At 38.8% G+C, this 24,584-nt stretch overlaps 1 protein-coding gene across 1 annotated transcript in view; it reads left to right on the top strand.

Annotated features, from left to right (window-relative positions):
- LOC113025404 (zinc finger SWIM domain-containing protein 6-like) overlaps positions 1-24,272 on the top strand; it is a 52,199-nt gene extending 27,927 nt beyond the window's left edge. Inside the window, exons 2-14 of the mRNA XM_026173104.2 lie at positions 2,181-2,537; positions 3,670-3,818; positions 4,116-4,266; positions 6,926-7,105; positions 8,117-8,293; positions 8,388-8,534; positions 9,659-9,799; positions 11,943-12,203; positions 13,674-13,809; positions 15,569-15,726; positions 17,484-17,647; positions 18,014-18,095; positions 19,869-24,272. Of these exons, the coding sequence (XP_026028889.1) occupies positions 2,181-2,537; positions 3,670-3,818; positions 4,116-4,266; positions 6,926-7,105; positions 8,117-8,293; positions 8,388-8,534; positions 9,659-9,799; positions 11,943-12,203; positions 13,674-13,809; positions 15,569-15,726; positions 17,484-17,647; positions 18,014-18,095; positions 19,869-20,734 (2,969 nt within the window). The 3' untranslated portion in view covers positions 20,735-24,272. The remainder of the gene's footprint in view (positions 1-2,180; positions 2,538-3,669; positions 3,819-4,115; positions 4,267-6,925; positions 7,106-8,116; positions 8,294-8,387; positions 8,535-9,658; positions 9,800-11,942; positions 12,204-13,673; positions 13,810-15,568; positions 15,727-17,483; positions 17,648-18,013; positions 18,096-19,868) is intronic.
- Positions 24,273-24,584: the final 312 nt, after the last annotated feature.

Genomic DNA, 24,584 nt, shown 5'->3' with positions numbered 1-24,584 from the left:
AAATTTGTACTAGGAGATTTGGTGAGAAAAAGTGAACTTGCAGGGAGTAGAACACTCGTGCTCACTTACTGTACTCGGGTTTTGTTGGTGTGTCATTACTTGTCCTGAAAAGACCAGAAGCTGATAGCTAATGTTAGCTAAAGTTAGCTAGCATCTGGTCTTGCTCTTTTTCAACTCATGCAGTCTTTGCACACGCTAAATGATTGCTGACTGTACAGAAAGTGTATTGGAATCTCTTTAATATGCTTAAAGCAGACTTATAATGCTAGTTTCCAGTTCACTATTTTTATTCTTGGACTCTATTGCTGACTCACAGTTGAAATAATCTTGATCTCCTCCCTCGTGTATCCCATTAGTTCATCCTCTGTCTGGAAAAAAAGAAGCTGTTTTAGCTCCATTCCCTCTATCTTAAAGCCAACTTTGTTCTGACTGACTGACTGCTTTTGACAAACAGAAAGTTCATACGTGGGGCTTCAGTCCTCACAGCCAGAGATGTATGCCTGAGATGACCGGATATCATACAGATACAGTTAGAATAAGGAATATAAGTGTGTGTGTGTGTGTGTGTTAGTCTTGGTTGAATATCTTAACATCACTTTCTAAAGACATCTCATTTCTAAAGAGATATGATTTAAATCTCTTTCTGTCTGCTTTCAAACGATTACATAGACAGCATCTGACAGAAGGTTGGCTCTTTAATGCATTTCCCATTTTCTTTGGCTCAAGCGACCATCTAATAATGCTGTCTGTCATCTGTCACTGTCTGGCATGGAGGCTTATCAGCCTCCCTGTTGGCCACGTTACATGATTTTCAGTTTGAATGACAACATGATGCAAGACGTACATCATGCTCCTGCGATTCGAGGTCTAAATAAGCCACTGTTCTGCCTGTGTATCGTAAAATGAGCTATGCATGTGCTCCCTGTAGTAAGATTAAAACAGTACAGACTAAATGAAATTGTTTATATCAGTTTAGCTCTGGCTGAGTTTATGAAACCATCTGTCATCAACTGATAACCCACTAACTCAGTCAGATTGCCCATTTATTCTAATTACAGAAGAATTTTACCCATAAAGTACTTGTTGCATTGTCATATTCTGCCAAAACATGTCCATCTGTTATGGCTCTCAAAACTCAACACATATTTAAACCTCACTCCCACGTGGTGTTGCTGTTCTTTTGAATCTGTATTTGTCACATTTGGCTTTTATTTATGTTTTTTCCCTGTCAAAACCCCTAAGCTGGGAAGAGTAAATTCAAGGTCACATTCACATTAAAATACGTTTTTTTAAATTCTTTTTTTCCCAAACACACAGAGGCCTGTACATTTTGGCCATGAGAGGGCCATAGGTTCACAATACAATAACAGTTCTCAGTGCCTGTGAACGATCCTGTCTTTGCTGAAGTGCTGGTGAGGATAAGGTAAACACTGAAGGTGTTGTGGAAAGGAAATGAAAAGGAAATGAGAAAATTTTGGTCTTTGCACTCAGTCGTGCCCTTTACCTTTTTTGTGTCCATTTTTTTCACCTGGGCAGCACTTTGTCGATCACGTGAAATTAAGGTAGAACCAAAGAACGAGAATAGGATCATTCTGAACAACATCCAAAGATAAAAATAGTTGTATGAAGGGATACATTTGTAGTGAATTATTACCATAATCTGGCAGCTCATTGTTTAACTGACTGTTTTGGAGTACTCTCACTAGCTCCTTAATCCCAAAAGTAGTTACATTATATTATATAGTGTAATATGTTACCAAACATATATTATATGATATTATTGTATTGGATACAATTATAACAACAATAAGCTTCAATTCACTTTAAGTTTTATTTAAAAAGTCCTAGAACACATATTTGTCTTAAGGTACCTTATATTGTAAGGGCAACTGGCCTTTTCCTTAAAAAAAAAAAGAAAGAAAAAGAATATTTTGAGTGTAAACAGTTAAGGACCCAGCACAGATCCTCGGTAGCTCAGTAGATATTGCATGAGACTTTTAATCTCAAAATTGTGGGTTTGAGTTCTATGCTGGATGCAGGTTTGTTGGAAATTATAAATAAACAAAGTATATCTTATTTTAATTTTAAGCCGTGGTTTGTGATTATGTACATGGTGAAATTATGTACATGAAAATACATGGTGCGATTAATTTCTAATGGTCATTTCTGTCTCTTTGCAGGTTTTCACCTCAGTGGCACAGTAAGGGAACCCGCTACACCCTCTGAGCCAGAGCTAGTCTGCAATGTGAGCGTCAGCTTCGACCGCTGCAAAATCACAGCAGTGACATGCAGCTGTGGCAACAAGGACATTTTTTACTGTGCCCACGTTGTGGCACTCTCACTGTACCGAGTACGGAAGCCAGAGCAGGTCAAACTGCGCCTGCCCATCTCAGAGACTCTATTCCAAATGAACAGAGATCAACTGCAGAAGTTTGTTCAGTACCTTATCACAGTGCATCACACAGATGTGCTGCCGACAGCACAGAAGCTGGCAGATGAAATACTGTCACAGAACTCAGAGATCAACCAGGTCCACGGTGAGTGGAGCCACTGCTTTAAGGGTGGTTTGTGATTTTAGACAAAGACCAGGCTGTCCATAAACACAGAAACAGACACAAATAAATCCATGTACCTGGATTAGATTAGATTTTCTTCATCTTCCATCAGTGGATTTCCAGTTGTCATCTCCATATGTACTGTGTATGTAAGTGCACCTGTACTACAGCATACAAGAAGGAGACTTTCTTTGTGTGTATTTGTGATACATAGTGACACATAAGTCCCCATTTCATATATATTTGAGCAAACGTCTGCCTGAATACATTATCTTATGCTAAAAAGCATCTCTTGTATATGTAGCTTTAGTATCTTAAAATTAAACTGAAAATTACCTTCTTGAACAAATTATCTGCCTGAAAATGTACCTGTGTGTTTCTGAATTACTTTAGTATTAATGGTCTTATGTAGATTGTTGTACAGAACAAATCTAAAGTAGTGCTGCAGCTAACTATGATTTTAATTTTGCTGCTGAAACTGTTGCCCGTACTGATGAATCATTTTACCCTTAAAATGTCAGAACATCGCGAAATTGTCCATTTTAACTTTCTGAATCCCAGGTTGACAAATTAAATCTTTTAAGTATTTTACAATACAGTATATGAATGTTTAAATTATGATTTAAATAACTGGTTATCAGAATATAAGGATGACTAAGTGTGTACTTATAGTGGAACATATTTAGCATAAACCTTATGGATTATATATTCCCTGGAGTTGGGTGTTAAGCGTTAGAAATGAAGGATGCACTCTTTGCTCATGTAGAATGCTTATTGTTGCAGATTTTGCATTATTTTCACTATTGATCAGCATTTAAGCTTGCACAGCACTAATGCTTTAATGCAAAAAGTAAACTAGTAGATATGCTGATGGTGCCATATTCATTTTGTGCTCTTCCCTGAAAAGACACTTGTTTGGAAATCAGCGCAAGTTGTTTAATCATTGTTTAAAATAATAAGACCATATGCATTAATGGACATACGAATATATAAGTACTTGTGCTTTTGATGCTTTCACATTACATACTGTTTTGCACTGCATCAAATCAGTTTTTTATGAGGACATCTAGTTGTTGTTAAGAGTTACTGACTTATTCATTTTCATTCACTGCAGGAGCTCCTGATCCGACAGCGGGGGCAAGTGTAGATGACGAGAACTGTTGGCATCTGGATGAGGAGCAAGTCCAGGAACAGGTCAAGCTCTTTCTCTCCCAGGGCGGGTACCATGGCTCAGGAAAGCAGCTCAACTTACTGTTCAGCAAGGTACTGACCCACTAATCACATCATGTCTTATATGTACGGTGATTTTGTTGATTTTATGTATATTTATTCTGATACTCTACAAGCTATTTGCACTGATAGTCAAAACACCTTCCAAATTTAATACCTTAAGGGGTACCAGAATGATCCATGCTTGGTCTTTTATCATTTACATTAAAAGTGTTTTATTTCTTTGGTGAAATTAAAATAATCCGGAACTGTCACCTTGATTTTGATCCTATTATCTGATTAAATAAAAGTGATATATACCGTTTACTCACAGTGACGTTGTCTCTGCAGGTGAGAGAGATGCTGAAGATGAGGGACTCCAATGGAGCTCGCATGTTAACACTGATCACAGAGCAGTTCATGGGTGACCCTAGATTGGCGCTGTGGAGGCAACAGGGGACGGCCATGACTGACAAGTACAGGCAGCTGTGGGACGAACTAGGTACAGTGATAACAGGCACACAAACAGAATTTCAACCAATTTGTGGCAGCTTTAGTATGTGAGCGGCTACAGTGCAGTTCAACCAGCTGTCTTTTTCTTATGATTCTCTTAACCCTTAGATGTCCTATTGTTTATTACCATTTATTACAGAAATACATTTTGAAATTCTGAGATTCAAAATCTTGCAAGATAAAGAATGTGAAATCCTTTGCATTCATCCACCGCTAGTTTTTATACCTTTATGTGAGCAATAAGCTTATTTACCTGATTTTTTTTTTTCCTGTTCTCTAGCAGGGGGAAACTCCACTGTTTGCAAAAAGAACTCTTGCTATGTAGAAGTCTATAGAAAAATAACTCTTTGTCTCCCCTACTCTATGACCTCAGTAAACACTTTCCTGATAAGTTTATTATCTCAATCGGTAGTTTTACGTCTTATTGAATATGAATTTTGTAAATTATGCTCCCGCATAAAACAAGTGACATCCTGTTTAAAAAACCAAACAAACAAAAATACAAAAAACAAATCGAATCAAGACTGATGTGATGGTCCATTTGAGGCCTCATAACAGGAGTTTGCTAATAGGTGACATCAGGATTCACCCATCTTTTATATACAGTCTATGGCTGATTCTAATCGCTTGTCCCAGATGGTGACTGTTCCTTTTGCAGAAACAGACCAAAAACGAAACAAAACCAGCCAGACTCCAAGTGTAAAGCTGACCTATTTGCTTGTGATCAAAGATAACTCAGATTTCCCTTAAAAACAAACTCAAAATCCTGTTTTCATGAACATTTAAGTCCTTTTTATAAAAATTCTAATATTAAATCTTAAATCGTAAATATTAATGTTTTACTTATTTCCCCATCTTCTGTTTCCTTTCCTTCCCCTGTGTGTTGCTGTTGAAGATTCTTTCTCTGCATTTCGTCACTCACGTGTGACGTCGCCCTGCTGTTTTCCCTCCTCCGTGTTGTCCTTGGTGCACCCCTAACAAAGAGACAGAGGATAAAGCCTGTCTCCTCCTTCCCCTTCCCCCTCATTGTGAGCCTCCCTCCCTCCCTCCCTCCTGTATTCACTTCATCCCTCCCCTCACCACTTGTCTTCTCTTTTTTTTGGACATCTTCTTTTTTTTTTTTTTTCAATTTCGTTTTGCCCTAACATAGTCATTATTCCCTTCATCCTTCTTCAGCCTCTTTGAGTGTGTGTGTGTGTGTTATTTTTTTTCACTACTGTCTTCATGGTTTTAGCCAACAGTGCAATTAATCTCCCAATTGTTTATGGAGCTGCAACAATTAATTGAGTAATACAGCATCAGGAATTGAATTGGCATAATCACTTACTGATTTTAGTCTTTTTCCTTTTGTGGTCATTTTGTCACACAAAACAGAACATCATATATTAGCAGCACATGCTTGGACTGTTCAGAACAAATTGGCACTTTCTCGAATTTGGTTACAACAACAATATGAATATTTCCTGCTGTCTTATCAATTCAGGTTTCAGCTTTGATTGCTTAGTCGATAACATAAAAATATATCCATCTGTTTGGTTGGATATGTAAAATGCTGGTCCAAAACTGTCTTTCAACTGTGTTATGTTTGTTTGTTTGTTTGTTTGTTTGTTTGTTTGTTTGTTTGTTTAAAAAAGCTTTTTTTGGTTCCAGCTTTTGAGCTTTTATTGATCTAATATGACAGCAAACTGATTCTTGACTTGACGTTACAAGCCTATAGACTGTATATCGAAGATGGACAGAGCCTAATCATCTGCAGGATTCACCTTTATTCTTTTGGCTGTTGGTGTTAGTTTTTCCAGAGCTAGAAATAACCATATTTAGAGAAGCCTATGATGTACTTAGTTATTAACTAATGCTGACAAGCATGTGCTAGCAAGCTGAACTGATAAACTAAAACATATGCAAACGCATCCACACAGGCATGGATAGCTGCTGATTAGCGCTTAGCGGTCGAAGCATAGACTTCTTTGATGGTCTCAATCACACAGCAAGCTATATTACTTGACAGATAATTTCATTAAAATGCTATAATCTGCTATAATCTGCTATAATCTGCTATAATTTACATGAAAAGGTGACTTCAGCTCGTGCAGGTGAGGCTAATAGCTACACTTGCCAGTGTCGGCTTATCCATCAGTCAAAGTAGTCACCTCAAATTTTAAGCTTTATCAGTATCAAAAAGGGTGAGTTATTAAAACAAAAACAGCTCTCTGATGTTTTGTAACGGGAAATTAGCTGTACTGAAATTTGAAACTGAAATTGGCTGTCAGAGTTTAACAGGGGAGGTAAATGGTCTGCTTTTGCAGAAAGCCTCAAGTGGCCATTAGGGGAACTGCAGATCCTTTCTTGTATTTCTTTTTTTTTTGGCACTTCCATGTTTGCTTCATTTTTCAGCCCTTAAGGTTGCCGGTTCAACTGAGCACAAAACAATCTCATGATTTATAAACCAGCATAATCAACAGTTTAATCAATAATGAAAGTATTGGCTAGCAGCAGCCCTCAAATATTTAACAAGTTAACTTGAAGCTACAAAACTTTATGGATTATTAAATTCCTTTTTTTTTTTTTTCATTCTGTTCTCTTGCTGCAAGTCTCAGAAGAGGAGAGCAAAGTTTGTAAGTGTAATATATCTGGATATGTGTGTGCAGGGGCCCTGTGGATGTGCATCGTGCTGAACCCCCACTGCAAACCTGAGCAGAAGGCTTTCTGGCTACGTCAGCTTCGCAGGTGGAACAGCGTGGATGTCTGCCCCTTGGAGGACGGTAACCATAGTAGCGAACTGACCAATCTGACCAACGTTCTGCCCCAGGGCCCTGCTGGTAACCCAGGTGAGATGACACCAGGCAGAAATATGTCTTCCTATTGTTTTATTCCCAGACGCTCTCCTGCATCACATCATTTCTTTGTCCAATCTCCAGCAGCACTGCCCCCCCCCCCCCCAAAAAAAAAAAAAAATCAAGTCTCCTTTCAATCTCGGCGGCCGTGAGGCTTTTTACCTTTTTACTAATAGAATGATCCTAATAACACATTTGAGGTCCTGAAGCTTTTTCTGGCTCTATTCTCTCCTCAGCTTTAGCTAAATCGGAGAAAATCCAGCGAAATTAATGTTTCTTTCAGGCAATAATAAAAATGTTTCAAATGAGCTGAAGGGACCTTTTATTACTGCTGAGATTTTTGCCTGTAACACGCTGCACTTGTTATGTTACTGACCTTTTTTCAGTTCAACTTATTCAACTTATTCATTATACATCTTCTCACTCTCTTATTCTCTGTCTTTTTCATATACACTCCCGATCAATAAATTGAATGCTCAAAAAAAAGTTTTCTCTCACTGCCATGTCTTTTTGTTGCATGTTGAAGCTCTACTTGGAACCTTGTTAAGATCCAACCATGCAAAATATGATTTTTTTTTTTGCCATTTTTCAAGCAATCTTAAACATTTGTATTCAGCTTTTGTAGCACTTTGCGAAATCTAAGACTGGAAATATAACTGTGTCACAAAAATGAAACCATCCATCAGGACTTTTGTACTAGGCTGTAAACATGCCTTTTAACTCCTGGTCATTTTAACCCCTGATCATTCCTAAATTTATCAAATCAAAAAAAAAGTTTGCGCTTGACCTCAGAGTCAGCCTCAGGTGGCCATAGGAGGAACCCGAAGGGAACCAGTATCATGTAGGCTTCAAATATATTTCTCAGATGGAAATTTAATTAATAAATTGCTTTGCCTTTATCATCAAACTATGTTGATTAAATGATCTAATTAGGCACACAAAATAAACCACCACACTCCACTACCTCGCAGCTTGACGTTTAAAAACATCTGACGTCTCTCACAGACTCGCTGTCTCGGCCTCACCGGACGGTCTTCACACGAGCCATCGAGGCCTGCGACCTGCACTGGCAGGACCCCCACCTGCAAAACATCATCACGGAGGACCACTACACCAACTACTGCTACCATGAGAACCTCGACTCGTCCCTCTTCGACACCCGAGGGTGGCCTTTGTGGCATGGTGAGAGAGAAGAGTTGTGGTTAGAGATAACAAGAAATAAATGTAGAAAAAAAAGCAGAAGGAATACAAATGAAATAACTTCTCCTTCCCACAGAGCACGTCCCTACAGCGTGTGCCCGAGTGGATGCCCTGAGATCACACGGATACCCCAAAGAAGCGCTCAGGCTGGCCATCGCCATCGTCAACACACTGCGGCGGCAGCAGCAGAAACAGCTGGAGCTCTTTCGCTCCCACAAAAAAGGTCAGTGTACCCTCTTTTAATGTGCTCTTTAGTTTTGCTTTCCTACTTTTAATCAGTGCCCTCCAAAGTCTGTTTTCATTTTACTGCTGTATTATCTGTATACACAACGTCTGTTCACCCGCGAAGAAGAACACATCCTCGCTTGCTCTTATTTAGGTTTCCCTCTTACAGGAACTTGGCCAATCAAGCACGTATGCAACAAATGCAAAAACATTATTTTGCATTGAACTAAAGTGCAAATGTTCACGCATCTTTACAAACAGCCATCTGTTCGATTGCTCTTGTTTTTTTTGTTTGTTTGTTAAGGTTATTGGTGTTATCTGCTTGTATAATTCAAATTTGGGCTTGAACATTCATGGGAAACATTTATTTGGGGCTCAATTACTCTGTTGGTGGAGCCCTGTGGCTCACTTAAAGTTCTCTATGAAAAACCGGTCTAACATAAATAGGGGCTTTTTATTAACTGTAAATCATGCAAAATTATGCCAACAGAGCTGTAGAATAAAAATACAGACCTAGAAATTTGCATGTGTGGATTAAGTGGAACTGCATCTTGGAGACCTTTTCCACAGGTTATTTGTTTTTTGTGCTTTATGGAGTAGATTAAAGTGTCTCTGCGTATCTGTATCTATATATTCCTATCTATGTATTCCTTCAATGACACTGACATCATAGCTCTGTGGGGGTCACAACATCTGTTGCTGGAGACCCTTTTTAGATATGCATACAAGCTGTATTTAGTTTTCTGTGACACTTTCTATCAGTTTAACACCAGAATGTCAACAGTTCATCAACAGTCATTTACGACCATGAAAGATTATTTCATATGCAGGAATTTATATCCGACTCTGTTCTGGTGACAGGAAATATTTAAAAAAGACAATATAGAAACAACAGGAAATATTAAAAAAAGACAATATAGAAACAACAGGAAAAGAGGATGTGTGGTGGATTTGGGTTGCAAAGGGGCTTGCAGAAATGTGTGCAGGCTTAAGTCAGTTAAATAGTACACCCTATATGAGATACATGGATGTTTTAGGCTTATTCAGCATCATGACATGGTCTTCCTAGCCTGCCTAAACTAATGTTATAAACTAATACTTAGTGTCTTTGTGTTACTGCAGAGCTGCTAAACAGAGGAATTACAGCAGTCACCAACCTGGAAGGATGGGTGGGCCACCCTCTGGACCCCATCGGCACTCTTTTCAGCACCCTCATGGAGATGGGGAGGGGCAGCGAGGAGGGAATTCTGCTTGATTTCTCAGGTGCGTGCAGATCGTTCACATCCTCTGGTGCCAAAAGTCTTTCTGAAGACTGGTGCCTTTGTTTGCTCTAATTCTTTTGTGAGATATTTTCATGTCCTTTTTTGGGTTGATAATATTTATGGAAGATGTGTGTTTGCTGAAATTACCTAGAGAACCCTACAAGGCACACATTTTTAAGAGGTAATAGGGCAAAAGTATGGTGAGTCACTGATGAGCTTTAACATTTTATTGGATTTTGTAGTGTTACCATAGGATGCAAAGTCAAAGAAATGTAGTGGTAGTAGAAAGTACAATATTGTTCTCTGAATGCAATGATATAGAAATATACTGTAGCTGAAAATGAAAATACTCAAGTGATTATGTATGTATGGTTGCTTTCCTTTGCTGCAGATGTTATACACACACACACACACACACACACACACACACACACACACACACACACACACACACACACACACACACACACACACTCATACTCATACTCATACTCATTTTCCAGAGTGTGCCTCCAACATTTACACTGCAGTGATTGTATCTTCTCTGTCAGAGCTGCAGGCCCTCAGGTCACAATCAGCACAGTTGACACAGACATGCTGATTGGCCTCCAGTCATCCTCCAATAACAGCTCATGAATAAGAAATGCAGCAGGAAAAACACTCCAATTAAAATGCATTAATTATGCAGGGAGCTCAGCGAGACGAATTTCAGCGTACTGTAGCCAGAACAGACGTCACATTAGCACTCTGTTTTGCTTGTAAAGAACAGTTTCTTCAGGAACTGCTCAGGGCCCTTCATTTTTATGTTCTAGATTTAATTTTAAAAACATAACCCTGATTTTAATCACCATCAATCTACAATGAATTCTTAATGAAAACTGAAATCCCCTTATTAAAAGAAGTTTTCAGAGACTTAATTCAGTACTTTGTAGAGGTACCCTTAGCTGCAGTTATGTAATTGTGTCATGTTGGAAAAGCGTCCACAGGCTTTTCCTGTCGAGGGTGGAGGTCTCCAAGATGCAGCACCTAGATTTGGGCAGTTCATCCCATTTTGTTTTCTACCTCTTGTCAGGCTTGGCAGGATGGCATGGCAAGCATCTGAACTGCTGTATTCAGAGTTTTCCACAGGTAGTCTGTGGGGTGTTGGCTGAGACACTCAACTTCAGCCCTAAAGACTTGTCCTGAGACCATTCCATTATTATCTTTGCCAGTTTAGATTCTTGTTACGCTAAAAGCTGAACTGTAGTCCCAGTCTTTGGTCTCTGGGGGGGGGGGGGGGGGGGGTTTCTTTAAGAAATTCTGTTTGGCTGCATTTATTCTCTTAGTCCTAACTGATCTCCCTTACCCTTTCCCCTTCTTAGAAGCACCACCACAGCAGGGAGCTACTGCCACCATCCTTCACTTAGCTGTCTTTTTTTCTCGTGTTCTCTCAGCCCTTTATATACAATTTCTTAAGCTCTTAGCAGTCATAAATATTTTGCTCAGACTGACTCATCCAGCTGTTTTACTGTAAAGGTCTAACTAGTGCAGTGCTGTTGAGTTGGTTTGCATGTTTTTTTTCTCTGCAGAGGGCTTCTCTTTTTAGATGTATGACGAACTCTATGAAAAGATTAGATGGTATCAAAGCACCAACTATAAAGAGAAATTGTTTGATACCAAAGTGTTGTGTATCATACATACACTGCTCATACACACTTCAGCTGTGGTGGTTTGCATTGAGACTCTTGGACCTTTACTTCGTAAGGTTTATTGAGTGTAGATTGATGGGTAAAAATATGAGTTGTCAATATGAGTTCAAGAAGTGAAGGAACTTTTTGTAGTGAATATAAGGCTTTTTTTTTTGGTGGGAAGGTTTTCAATTAAGCCTGTGCTATTTATAACTGTGCGTGTGTGTGTGCGCGCACTCATTAGGGACTGTTAATTCTCCTGGGATGAACTGTAAGGTCTGCCAAGACATCATTAAACCATTAAAACACATGATTACCATCAGGAGGGTACACAGTGAGGAAAATGGAACACGAGAATGAACAAACAGATCAGTAGATTTATCAATACTCAGCTCAATCTGCACCCCAAAGGGGACATTGTCCTTGCTAAGTCATCTCTCACCCTGTCCTCCTCCCAACTCTCTCTCTTACCCTCAGGCTCGCTGGGTTCAGGCAGATGGACGGAGCATCCGGTTTTCCCAGCGCAGCGTTTCTTGGAAGAAGGAGAGTCTTTCCTGTCGTTGGCCGTGGAGACAGCTCTCATTGGACTGGGGCAGCAGAGAGTGATGCCAGACGGCCTTTACGCTCAGGAGAAAGTGTGTCGCAATGAAGAGCAACTATTGGGCAAGCTTCAAGAAATTGATTTAAATGACATGCTGGTGAAGATCTTCCGGAAGCAAGCTGTCTTACTGCTAGAGGGTGAGTAGGACCCAACTTTAACAACATTAAGCTGCTTTTTCGAACAGTGAGCTTAAAGAACAGACTCTGTGTGTACAAGGTTGTTAACTCTGTGTACTTTGCAGGTTCTGTGCTGTACATGTACGTTTACGCTTCGTTTGGAGTCCCGTATTTACAATTGTGGACTTGTTTGCATTGTCAGTCTGTTGTCGCTGTGTATTTGTCTGTGTGTATGTTATGGCTTTAGTTTTCCTGCCAATATGTCTTTTGCACACCATGGTTGTGTTTATTGGGTAAAATTATTCGCTGTCCTGATAGTATGAAAAAAATGTCAACACAAAATAATCTTGTGATATTCTACTCTATTCTATTGTCAGCAAAAGCGTACTAAAAGCTAACATTTCCTGTGCCAGAAAGCTCTGCTGTTCTCCAAAAGCATATTAAAAGCACATCCATGAGTCAACACTGTTGTATTGTGCGACATGATCTTTCTTTGCTATGGACACACATTGTAGTCTGTTTTAGTTTACTTCTCACGTACAGCAGAACAAACTTAACTCACTGTTGTTTTTAGTCTTTTCATGCGAATTGTTTTCAGATTCCAGGTTAAGATGTTAAAAAGATCCATTTTTTTAATGGAAAACTGAACTTTCACTAAAAACCATAATCTGCCAGAAGTACCAAATGTATATTCGTTTACAGTTAAAAATAGTTTATTTATTTTAGGGTAGAAAAACCTGTTCCAGGTGATCTGAGAATTTAAAAATGAAACTACATAATTGTGATTTTCTTTTTCTTTTTTAAAAAGAGACTTGAATACGAAGTAAAAACCAGTGAGCTTGGAGTGTATATTCCACAAAGAACAGGGCAGTTATCCACTAACAGCTGCAAGGCTTAAAAAAGTGAAGGAAATAATCATTTTAATATATATTATCAAAGTCTGTAAATCTTTATTTCTTTTAACACATTTTAGCTCTTTTATTTATAAAGTATAAAGAAATAAAGCATGAGAAAATTGAGAATGAGCCCAGCATTTCAATTAAATCCAATAACTTCTTTAATTTAACTGAATTATTGTCTTAGAGAAAACCAATATTGAATTTAATAGAAGCGATTATACTAAATAAGCCCTTTTTGTGCCACCACACCAGCACTTGAAAGCTTTTCCTAGAAGCTGTTTCATTTTCTTTAGAACTACATGCATATTGACATGTTTCAGGATGTCCTCTTGCACAGTTTAAAAGCAAAACGTTTCTGCTTTCTGTTTCACCAACACAGTGATCAACCCTCTGATACAGAGCTGACTCACACACTTCGACTTTGCTTTGTGGGTTTAATCAGCACTATCAAACTTGTTAACGTCAGGCTGGGAAACAATCTGGTACATAGGGTTACCACCCAGTCATATATGAAGCTCTTCTCTGCACTCATCTGTATTCACGTCGACTCTGTACAGACTGAACTGATCCATGTCTTTCTTGTTTCTTCCAGCTGGTCCTTACAGTGGTCTGGGGGAAATACTCTACAGAGAGAGTGTCCCCATGCACACTTTTGCCAAGTTTCTGTTCACCTCCCTGCTACCTCACGATGCTGAACTGGCATATAGAATTGCACTGAGGGCTATGAGGTGAGTTACATGCTGTCTATATTTAAATGTAGTTTAAATATAGACATGAGAAAACATAAAAACAAAACCAACAACATTCTGAAAACAGGATGTTTCACTTTCCAGTTGCTTGTTTTTGAATGGATAGACAAGGTGACAGTTCAAGGTAATTTCCTTTATCGCCTGTCTTTTATTTTTCCCCACCTCCAAACTATATTGTCTTAGGACCTAATTCTAAATATCCTGTATGGAAAAATACTCATGTGTGATTTCAATGGCAGTACAACAACCATTGAAAACATGATTTTTTTTAAAAAGGACAGAATACTAGTATCCACCACTGATATAGTACCTTTTGTACTTGTATAACATCAGTGATAAAGGTACTTATTGTAAGTTCCTGAAGCTGTTAACAGAATGTGAACAAACCACCAAAGTGACCTAAAAGAAATTTAAATTAAAAAAAAAAAAAAATCTGTGTATTGTATTGAAGCTGTATCAACTGAAGCTGAACTAGGGCGTGTTGTGTTATAAGGGCTGTCTTGTGTACAAAATGGTATTTTTGTACCACAGGCTGATGCAGTAAGTCAACGTCACCTTTATTTAACTGAGGAAGTCATAGAAATTACAATACATGATTCATATTTCTATATTAAGCCTACGTTAGTAGCCACCATGTATACTTGTGCAGCATGTGCCTGCACATAAGAAAGTGTACATCCGGTTGAAGTGTAACTTTAGAAAGGTTTGTGGTTATTACCTACAGAATTACTGCAGAAACTTGAATCATACATTATTTAAAATGACAGGCCAACAAAAGGCAAAATCTCTTGAGGAAATGAAGCTAGCAAAAACTAAACAAAAAATATTTTATCTAGAACTCATAGTAAAAAATAGACGTCTAGATTAGGCAAGACGAAATGGCTGAGAAACTAAAAAAAAACATGCAAATAGTGGCGCTAAGCTAACATTTTCAGGCGATCATTTTCATTCAGACTTCCTTCATGTTGGAAGGAAGGAAGTTGGGGGGTTAATGATGACAGTCCATCATCCAAATCATCCTCTAGACGTTCACTACAGAGGATCAGTTTTAGTCTGCATGCCTGAAAGAGAGAAGGAAAATGTGCATTTACATAAAGACCGATTAAGGCTGGAATTTTAACACCACCTCCTAATATAACCTGCCTCTCTGCCCGCTTTAAGTCTCCACTGGTTCATGATTTAGAGATGGAAAAAGAAGAGAGGCAGACTGAGGAGTTATCTGGGACACTGTTTAATGATAAAACCTCCTTTTGCTGGAATATTCACTGAATAATTCAAGAATGCTGAGGAGGAGTTTTAGAAAAATGTGTGAATAATAAATACACACTGTTGGTTTGCTTCTAGACCACCACGGGAACCTTTATTTCGTCTTGTTTAAATTAAACTTCTCTGATTTTTATATTATGTAAATCGATCAGACTTTTTTTTCCCCCCCCAGACCTAAAAACAAAAGATGATTATAAAAGTACATCAGCTATATCCGGTAGAACATCTCTGTGGTTTGGCTGAAAAGGAAAAGTTATTTTTAAATCCATCCTTTCCTCAGTGCTCATAGCCTGAGGCAAAGATCCACCTGAGCTCAGGTGTGCGGACACGCACTGAAAAACTATTGATTGATCCTGTAAGGGAAACATTACACTCTGATAACTTGTTTACCTCCATGAAGTGTTCTTCTGAGAGGTCACATCTCTTCCTGTCTAATAAAGAACTAATATAATTTTTTTCCATCTGCTCTCAGGTTGCCGGTCCTGGAGTCCACAAACCCCTCTAGTGACTTGTCTCGGCCTCACCACATAGTGTCGGTGGTGCCCAACCGATACCCTCGCTGGTTCACTCTAAGCCACATAGAGACTCAACAGTGTGAACTGGCCTCCACGATGCTCACTGCTGCTAAAGGTACACAAACGTACATTGACTCAAGATTGGAAAAGTGCATTTTGAGGTGTTTTGTGATCAAACAGAATTATATATATACAGAAAACAGATCACATGGCAAGATAGAAATACCTGATATTCATGATAACCATCAGATTTAAAAATGAAACATCAATACTGTCAGTAATGCACATATGAAAAATATTATCTTTTATTTCACAGTGCTGCAATATAGGGGAAATTACTACTACTATTTATTGTAGAGTTCAGGTAGATGGCTCCATCAAACACACCCCTACACCACCCCAGCATCCACCTGTAGGCTTTGGGGTGATGTTTATTCATCATGCAACACACAAATACAGGTTAAACAGCAAAAGGAAAGACTTTATTGACTGTCAAAAAAATCCCAAAGTGACCCAAAACCAATAAGTAAAACAAAAGGGGCCACTTGACGCATATGGAATGAGGGAGAAGAAATGTCTGATTTTGAGAAAGTGTGCGCGCAAAGGGAGGGTATGGTAATCAGATAGGTGAAAACACTGAAACATAGAAAAGCACTGAGGGCAGGGCCAATAATCAGAACAGGGGAAAAAGAACACAAGCAAAAGTAAAACAGCAACAAAAGACCAACCAGCCTTCAAAGTAAAACAGGAAGTAACCAAAACCAAACCAAACATCTAAACACAAAGGCAGGAAACAATAAAGACTAAAGAAGATGATTGTGTAGAAGACAGAAGGAATGGGAAGAAAAAGATGAAACGTTTAAAATCTAAAAACTGATACCATGGAAACGATGGCAACCTTTTTTTCCCCACAATAAACTGTGAAGTGAAAATCTGATACCGTGACAGCCCTAATATCGCTCTGATGGTAATATCCTTTATGCTGCTTATCACCAATTTAAGTACTTCCCCACAGTATGTGGGAATTATTTTCAATGATAAAATGAATTAAATTAGAACAGCCTCAACCAGGATAAACAGGAAATTGGATTGAAGGCACAGTGAGCTGAGGAGATGCTGCATCTTCTCAGGCTGATGGTGTCAACTTAGACTTCTCAAAAAAAACTGAACAGCCTCCTGACAGAGCAATCTCGCCTTTAGTTTAGAGGTATTTAATGTTTTCTGACGTGTGCGACCACATACAAGACTAAAGTAAAATTTGCTACCTATGGCAAGCGAGAGAAACTATTTTGGAAAAAAACCTGCAGGTACCCAGGACATGTAAGAGCTAGAGTACCCTCAAAATAATGTAGTTCCTGATTACATCTGAAGGGAAAGTGTTTTTAGCCTTTTCAACACACCACATGGAAAGAAGGTGCAAAAAGTCTGTCACCTTAAATAGTTGTTAGAAGGATAATTGTGTCAAACTGAGCTGCGTGCAAACAGTACACAATTCAGGTTACACTTTCTGCTGTGTTCACCCATTTACATTAATTAAGATTTTACTTTAAATATCTTTTGGAAATGTGTGATCAAAGCACATGAAAAACAGAAACATAGTGTTGAACAGGCAATAAATGTTCAAATACTGCAAGTCTTGCTTGAAGGCATTTATTCAGTAAAGAACTTTGCACACCGGAGCAGCTGCTGTGTGAAGTGGGAATGTTGAAATGTTTGTTCAGGAACGTTACCAGAAATATATAAAGTTATAATGATGTGGCACTGGATGAGCTTGGCAGAAGAAGGTAATTGAAAACTACCCAGGTATTATTAGAGGGCCTGCCTGGTGACATTCTGTATTTTCTCCATTTGCTTTGTTTGATGTGTTACCAGGTGATGCTCGCAAGCTAGAAACTGTGTTAGAGTCGATCCAGAAGAACATCCACTCCTCCTCCCACATCTTTAAACTGGCCCAGGATGCCTTCAAAATTGCCACTCTCATGGACAGCCTGCCTGACCTCACGCTGCTCAAGGTTTCCCTGGAGCTGGGCCTTCAGGTAAAGAAACACACACACACACACACACACACACACACACACACACACACACACACACACACACACACACACACACACACACACACATAATGCTTTCCCTAGCCCCTAACCCTAACCATTAAAAATGAATGCCTAACCCTTACCCTAAACCTAACCATAACCTAATTGTAACCCTGACACTAAAACCACATTTTGAGCCTCAAAAATGCCTTCAAATTTGTGAGGACCGGGTTGTGTGTCCTCACAAGTGACTGTTGGTTCTCACAAGTATAGTAAAATGCAGATTTCGGTCCTCACAAAGATAGCTAGACAGGAACACATACACACACACACACTGTACAGACTTTAATTTTGTGTTTCGTAAAGGTGATGAGGATGACCCTGTCTACACTGAACTGGCGTCGGAGAGAGATGGTGCGCTGGCTTGTCACCTGTGCTACTGAAGTCGGTGAGTTTTTCATACCAGAGGAAATCGTGACACACACCCTCTTTACAGTGCTAATTGTGTCAGAGGTGTCAATGGTGTCTTTTTATATAAATTGTGTTTCTGCATATTATAACCTGCATATTAATATCATCTAATGGTGAAATTTTGGGATAAAACCTCTTATATGTGCCATGCACAGGTTTAAGAGTGAGAGCATTGCAGCAGTCCCATATGGAAAAGAAATAGTAAAAACTTACAAAAGACTTGCATAAGATGTGGCCTACTTCATATAGTGAATCATATAAGGCTTATATGATTTACTCATGAAAGTGGGCACTTTCTCATTACTTTCATATATTGCTTTAGTAAGTATCCAAAACATACAAGTTTCATTTGTATAATTTTTCAAGGGATCTTATATCCGTTTTCACTCTTGTATGCTTTTCATACAAGTTTCACACAAGACAGATACAAACTTTATAAGATTTATATATATCTATGTTTGTTCCCCTGCCATCTATGAGACAGAATCAGCGCAAATCTTGGTCATGCAATAACATTTAATCGGTTACGCAACTTAAAAAGTAACAGGTTAGGTTGTATCTGAATACTTTAACATACAATAACACAGTCTACACTGTCTAATAATTAAACTAAAATTATGTTTGGAAGGAACAGCCAATTAGAAGAGAGTTGGCTTCAGGGAGGATTGGCCTTAAAGCGTGGACTTAAAACAGGAGTCCAAGACATGAAGTTGGAGAAGAGTGTCATTTATGTTATGCTGTTATCATGAGTAACCAGCAATAAACGGACTGCTTCTTTAAGCACACTGTTTATTTCAGTTCTTACACTGCTGCTGTGCTTGTGGTTAAATTTTGTATAAAGTACAATGCAGTTCAGTTTGTCTTTCTATTGCACCACAGAGTCTACTCATACATGTGTAGAAAAAGCTCGACAGGCCTGCTGTGCCCTGTTGTGGGAAGGGAATAGCAAACAGTTAGCTACAAATAGATTGTAAAGATGTTTGTGCCTGTGAATGCTTAGAGATTTAGGGACTTTTGCGAAACAGCAGGTCAGACTTCATAAGTGGGTTTTGGAAAGCTCTCTGCAAGGGAGATGGAATGACTGGAAGGTCAGTAATTATGGGAGATTGTGGGCTGTTGGCTGATTAAGTGGGCCTTATGTTTGGCCTTGAATACTGTGGCTGATTTCCCTGAAGTGGACAGGAAGCTAAGTCCAGGGGGAGGGAGCTCTACAGAGGAAAACCCTCCTTCCAGATGATCTCTTGTGAATGCAGGGGAGTGACAAGGGGACCCTGTTTCTGTGAGCGGACTTTGAATGGATTCATTGAGAAAATGCCAGCCTGGTGTGGAGTGGGGGCCAAATCATATAATGTCAGAGGAATTAGCAACAAACTGTCCAATTACAATGTAATAAGCTGTTTTAATTAATGATTTTCATTTACAAGGCCAGATCAGAACTGTATTGCATGTTTTGTTAAATAAAATATGTACGGTGGTTTTGAAAGGTTCAAAATATAATAGTCATTTTAGATTGCCTTTTTATTTCTGCTTGGATTCGTTCAAGGTTTTTGCATGGAAGGATAATGATGTTTCAGTTTTCAGCATCACTAGATCTCCTGTCTTATGATTTACACTTCACACGCTTTCGGTACTAGACTTTCATCGGGAAATGTGGTAAATGTAGAGCATACTTAGTGACATTTGCGATTGAAAGCTTCACTTTAAAAACCTCTTAACTGTCAAGCTAAGATTTCTTTTTCTGTCTTTCTAGGCGTGTTTGCTCTGGACAGCATCATGCAGAACTGGTTCACCCTCTTTACCCCCACTGAAGCAACCAGTGTTGTGGCTAGCACTGTCATGTCCAACAGCACTATTGTCCGCCTGCATCTGGACTGCCATCAGCAGGAGAACCTGGCCAACTCTGCCCGCACCTTAGCCCTGCAGTGTGCCATGAAGGACCCCCAAAACTGTGCCCTCTCAGCTTTGACACTCTGTGAAAAGGACCACAATGCCTTTGAAACAGCCTATAAGATTGTACTGGATGCAGCTGCCACTGGAATGAACTACACACAGCTGTTTACAATAGCACGCTACATGGAGCACCGCGGTTATCCAGCAAGGGCCTACAAACTAGCAACGTTAGCCATGACTCACCTGAACCTAAGCTACAACCAAGACACACACCCGGCCATTAATGATGTGCTCTGGGCATGTGCTCTCAGCCACTCCCTGGGTAAAAACGAACTGGCAGCCGTCATCCCTCTAGTGGTGAAGAGTGTGAAGTGTGCCACTGTCTTGTCGGACATTTTACGCCGGTGCACTCTAACAACACCAGGTGGCATGGTGGCACTACACAGTCGCAGAAACTCTGGAAAGCTGATGTCTCTGGACAAAACTCCACTCAGGCAGCTACTGGACGCCACAATCGGGGCCTACATCAACACAACGCACTCTCGGCTGACGCACATCAGCCCACGCCACTACAGCGAGTTCATCGAGTTCCTCAGCAAAGCCAGAGAAACATTTCTCATGGCACACGACGGACACATCCAGTTCACACAGTTCATAGACAACCTAAAACAGATATACAAGGGCAAGAAGAAGCTCATGATGCTTGTTCGAGAGAGATTTGGTTAAAAGACGATCATATGACCAAATTGTATTTTTGTTGTTGTTGTTTTGTTTGTTGTCTCCTTTTTTTAAATCCTTTCTAACTTGAAGTGAAAATCCACCTAAAACAACTTACATGTGAATCTTATTTCTGTGCTTTAGGACTGCTGGGTCTGATGGATAACACAATTTCCTCAAGGCAAATATTTAAGACTGTGACGTTAAAACGTTACCGAGCATGATCACACACAGATTCTAGTGTTGGGTAGCCAACACTAGAATCTGGCCCAAAAGGTTTTAGAGTAAAGTTTAAAATTTGGAGGGGAAAAAAAGACTGTAAACCATATCCGCAACACCCGGGGCCAAGACTAAAACAGAGTGTACACACTTTTTTGTTTGGGAGATTTGAGGCTTTTCATACCGGTTCTGTCCTTATCCAGCTTATTTCACCATAAATAGATATACAAATGCACTGAGTCTTTTGTCACATAAATAATTCTGAATGTAGAGTTAGTTGCTACTGGTGGATAGCTAATGGCTATACTGTGACCATGTTCGTTCCAAGATAGTTGCTCTTATAACGCATACAATTGTGATGTCGGCCAAGACAGTACTGTAAATACAGACGTTCCCATTGGGGCTTTAATCAGACATGTAACTTGTAAATCATCTTCACCCCAGTAGCAGTAGCTACAACCATAGTCATAACTGCAGCAAGAGTAATGCCCAAAAACTTTATCTGCTAGTGATTATATTTAGCCTTCGAGAACCAGAGGAAGGAATCTACCTTTAATGGCCACTCATCACCACATTCTGGAGTCAGTGTGGCATCATCATAGTAGAGACACAGAAAAGCAACAATTTTTCTTATTTGACAGTATTCTTTTGAAAATGTTTTTAATTATTTAAATAGTTGCCAACTATTATTTTCTGTTGATCCACGGATAGATTAAGTAATTGGATCTCTAATTAAATGTATTACTTTGAACTGCAATATAATCACAAAGTTATAGGTACCGCTCCACCAATTTGTGATATTGTAGCGCCAAACCATAATTCTTATTAAATGTTTAAAAGATAAGCAGGAATTACATTTTAGAGTTCCTGTTCAGTCTGTTCAGGGAGTTCTTCCTTCCCACTGACAACAAGTGTATGATAATGGTAGAGTTATTTCTCGAACGTTGTATGGTCTTTTCCTTAACCTCCGAAGACACGAACTCTTCCACGACATGCATTTTTCATTTCTCTTTGATATTTGTGCATATTGGGGCCCGATGAATGTAAAAACAAAGAATTACCAGATTTTTTTTTTTTTTACCTTTTTTTTAAAAAAGAAAAATAAGAGCCACATATGAGGATATTCGTTTAAAATTTTGATAGAACAGTAGTAGTATAATGTCCTCGTAAGTGGATGTCAGGCCCATGTAGAGCAAAATTGAATATTTTGGTCTAAATAACCCAAAATGTGATGTCCACATATGTGGACGCCAGGTCCTAGGAGGTTAAAGCACTTTCAAATGATTCTGGTTTATGATGGCATAAAAAAACAAGTATGCAGCTCAAATGAAATGTAAATCTGTTGCTTTTTGGTGTCTTAACAGTATAGACACTGAAAATCTTGGACTGTTCACCAATACCAAACATTTTTATTTATTTATTTTTTGCTGCTTTCTGATGTTTAGAAGTTACCCCGCTGACCACTGTTATCATTATGCAGCAGATTTTTTTTGTTTTTAAATGTAGCTCACAGAATTTTTTGTGTCAACACACCAACAAACTTGGCAGTTATCTTTCAAAGGCAGCAAATAATAAGACCACTTACTAACAAGCGTAAATGTATAAAGTGTAATGATTTTGCGATGTTGTATGGGGGAAGAAACACTTGCCTTCATTTCTAAGAAAACTCCACAGGGTACCTTTAATAGACCAGACTTTTTAAACATCACTTTATCTGTGGGAGTGTTGTACACACTGTTTATACATCTGGCCCCTGGTATTGATGTGTCAAAAAAACCCCAAAAACTATGTATTTAGTTTGCAAAACTGTCACTTTGTTTGAAGATTTTGTTTTCCATTACATACAAACGTGAGAGGGTTTTACGCTGTGTATTTCCTGTATTGTCCAGTGGCAAAATGTCTGCCTTGCACTGCTCCTGCTTTCCTCGGCTAATGCTCACAGCCTCAAAGAGAAGACAAATGGCTTTAAACCAAATGGACCATTTGAAGTGACGAGTACCTCTTTTAAAGGATCCAGCTTTACTCTTCCCCCCAGGCCTCCTCACCCATCTGCTCAAGAAAGGCTCTAAATCCACCGTCAAAATTCATTTCGCTGCCATTTCCAGGCTGGTTGTTTTGGCTTTGCAGTGTTGTCGCAAACGTTCAGTATGCTTATTTGACGGACACATTTGCCACGATAGCACGACGACAAACCATCGCAGTTCTTATCCTCGTGGAAACTATGTATATTCTCAGGGATTTCTCAAAAAACACAAAACAAAACAAAACAAAAAAAACAGAAACAAACAAACAAACAAAAAAAAAAGGCAGAAAAAAGAACAAAAGCATTTTATTGTCCTGTGTATATATGAAAGTATATGTCTGAATATTGAAAAAATGTATATGTTAACTAATTTATGACAGAATATTCTATGTAAGACACAATACTTGAAGCTGCAGTAATTTTGGAAACAAGCGAAAAACAAAACATATCAGAGGGACTTCTAAACGTTGGCCTGGCATTGCATTACGGGCCCTGTTTGGGCTCTGCAGACATGAAATGAACTGCAGAAAGTGGCCGGCAGGAAGTGGACGTGCAGAGTGGGTATTATCCAGAGCACAGAAGTGTACTGAGGGGTTTTACAAGTCATTGAAGGAGGCAGAGCGGCAGCAACATACAGCTGCCAACTGCTGCTGTTCTCTCATTGTGGTCAAGTCTGCCTCATTCCACCTTCTGCAGTGATTTGCTCACAAAATGAAGCTTTTTTTTTTCTTTTTTTTTTTTGAAGTCCATGCCTTTTCTCACTTCTTGACTTTGTGCAGGACAGAAAGTTGCTCTGTACAACAGGTCTTGACTGTTCCACTTCATTTTTAAAAAATTTATTTAATTGTAATGTTATTGTCTCTTCCTCTTTAACTTCATGTCTCTAGAATTCCTCACACAAGAACAGCCTTCTTTCTTGCCTTGTCTTAATGCTTTAAAATAACCAAATGGGAGTTCTAACTACCAAACTCTTTTCATACGCAAACTGACCATGATGATGGCCTTTTAGTGTCTTTGATTTGTAGCTGAACTGGCTCTGTATTCTGTGCTTGAAAAGCTCATCTCATCTTCTTCAGTGTCGTCTCTTAGAGGTCTACTAGTAGCTCTTTTGTTTAGAAATGAATGATGTGCCCTTTTATTTATTATATTAGGTAAATGATTGTACAACCATGTCAACATGCTCATGAAGTTAAAACTAAGATTTGATACACTGATCGATTTATTTATGTAACTAAATCACTGTTTTATAAAGTTGTTAATGAATCAACACTTTGCTTTAATTAAATTAGATTTTTGAGAGGAAAATGTCTTTGTGTTTATTATTGCTTTTAAGGTACATATTGTAATTTTTTTTTAAATGTATTTAAAATAAATTGATTTTTATTTAAAATGGCTTATAATCAGCCACTATCGCTATCTTCAGAATGTAAAGAAACACTCCTGTTTATTTCCAAAAGATCTATGTATTGTGTTAAAGAGATACCAACTTAAGTTGAGCTGGGCTGTACTTTGGTGTAATACCAATTTGTAACATAAGATGCCGTAGTATGTTAGTAGTGTCATTTTGACTTTATCAGGAAAGTAGATTGGAAACCCTTTTTAGTTTGTAGCTATCCT

The sequence above is a fragment of the Astatotilapia calliptera genome, chromosome 7 (assembly GCF_964374335.1).
Source record: "Astatotilapia calliptera chromosome 7, fAstCal68.1, whole genome shotgun sequence".
Classification (NCBI taxonomy): Eukaryota; Metazoa; Chordata; class Actinopteri; order Cichliformes; family Cichlidae; genus Astatotilapia; species Astatotilapia calliptera.
This window is presented reverse-complemented; position numbering and strand designations above follow the sequence as displayed.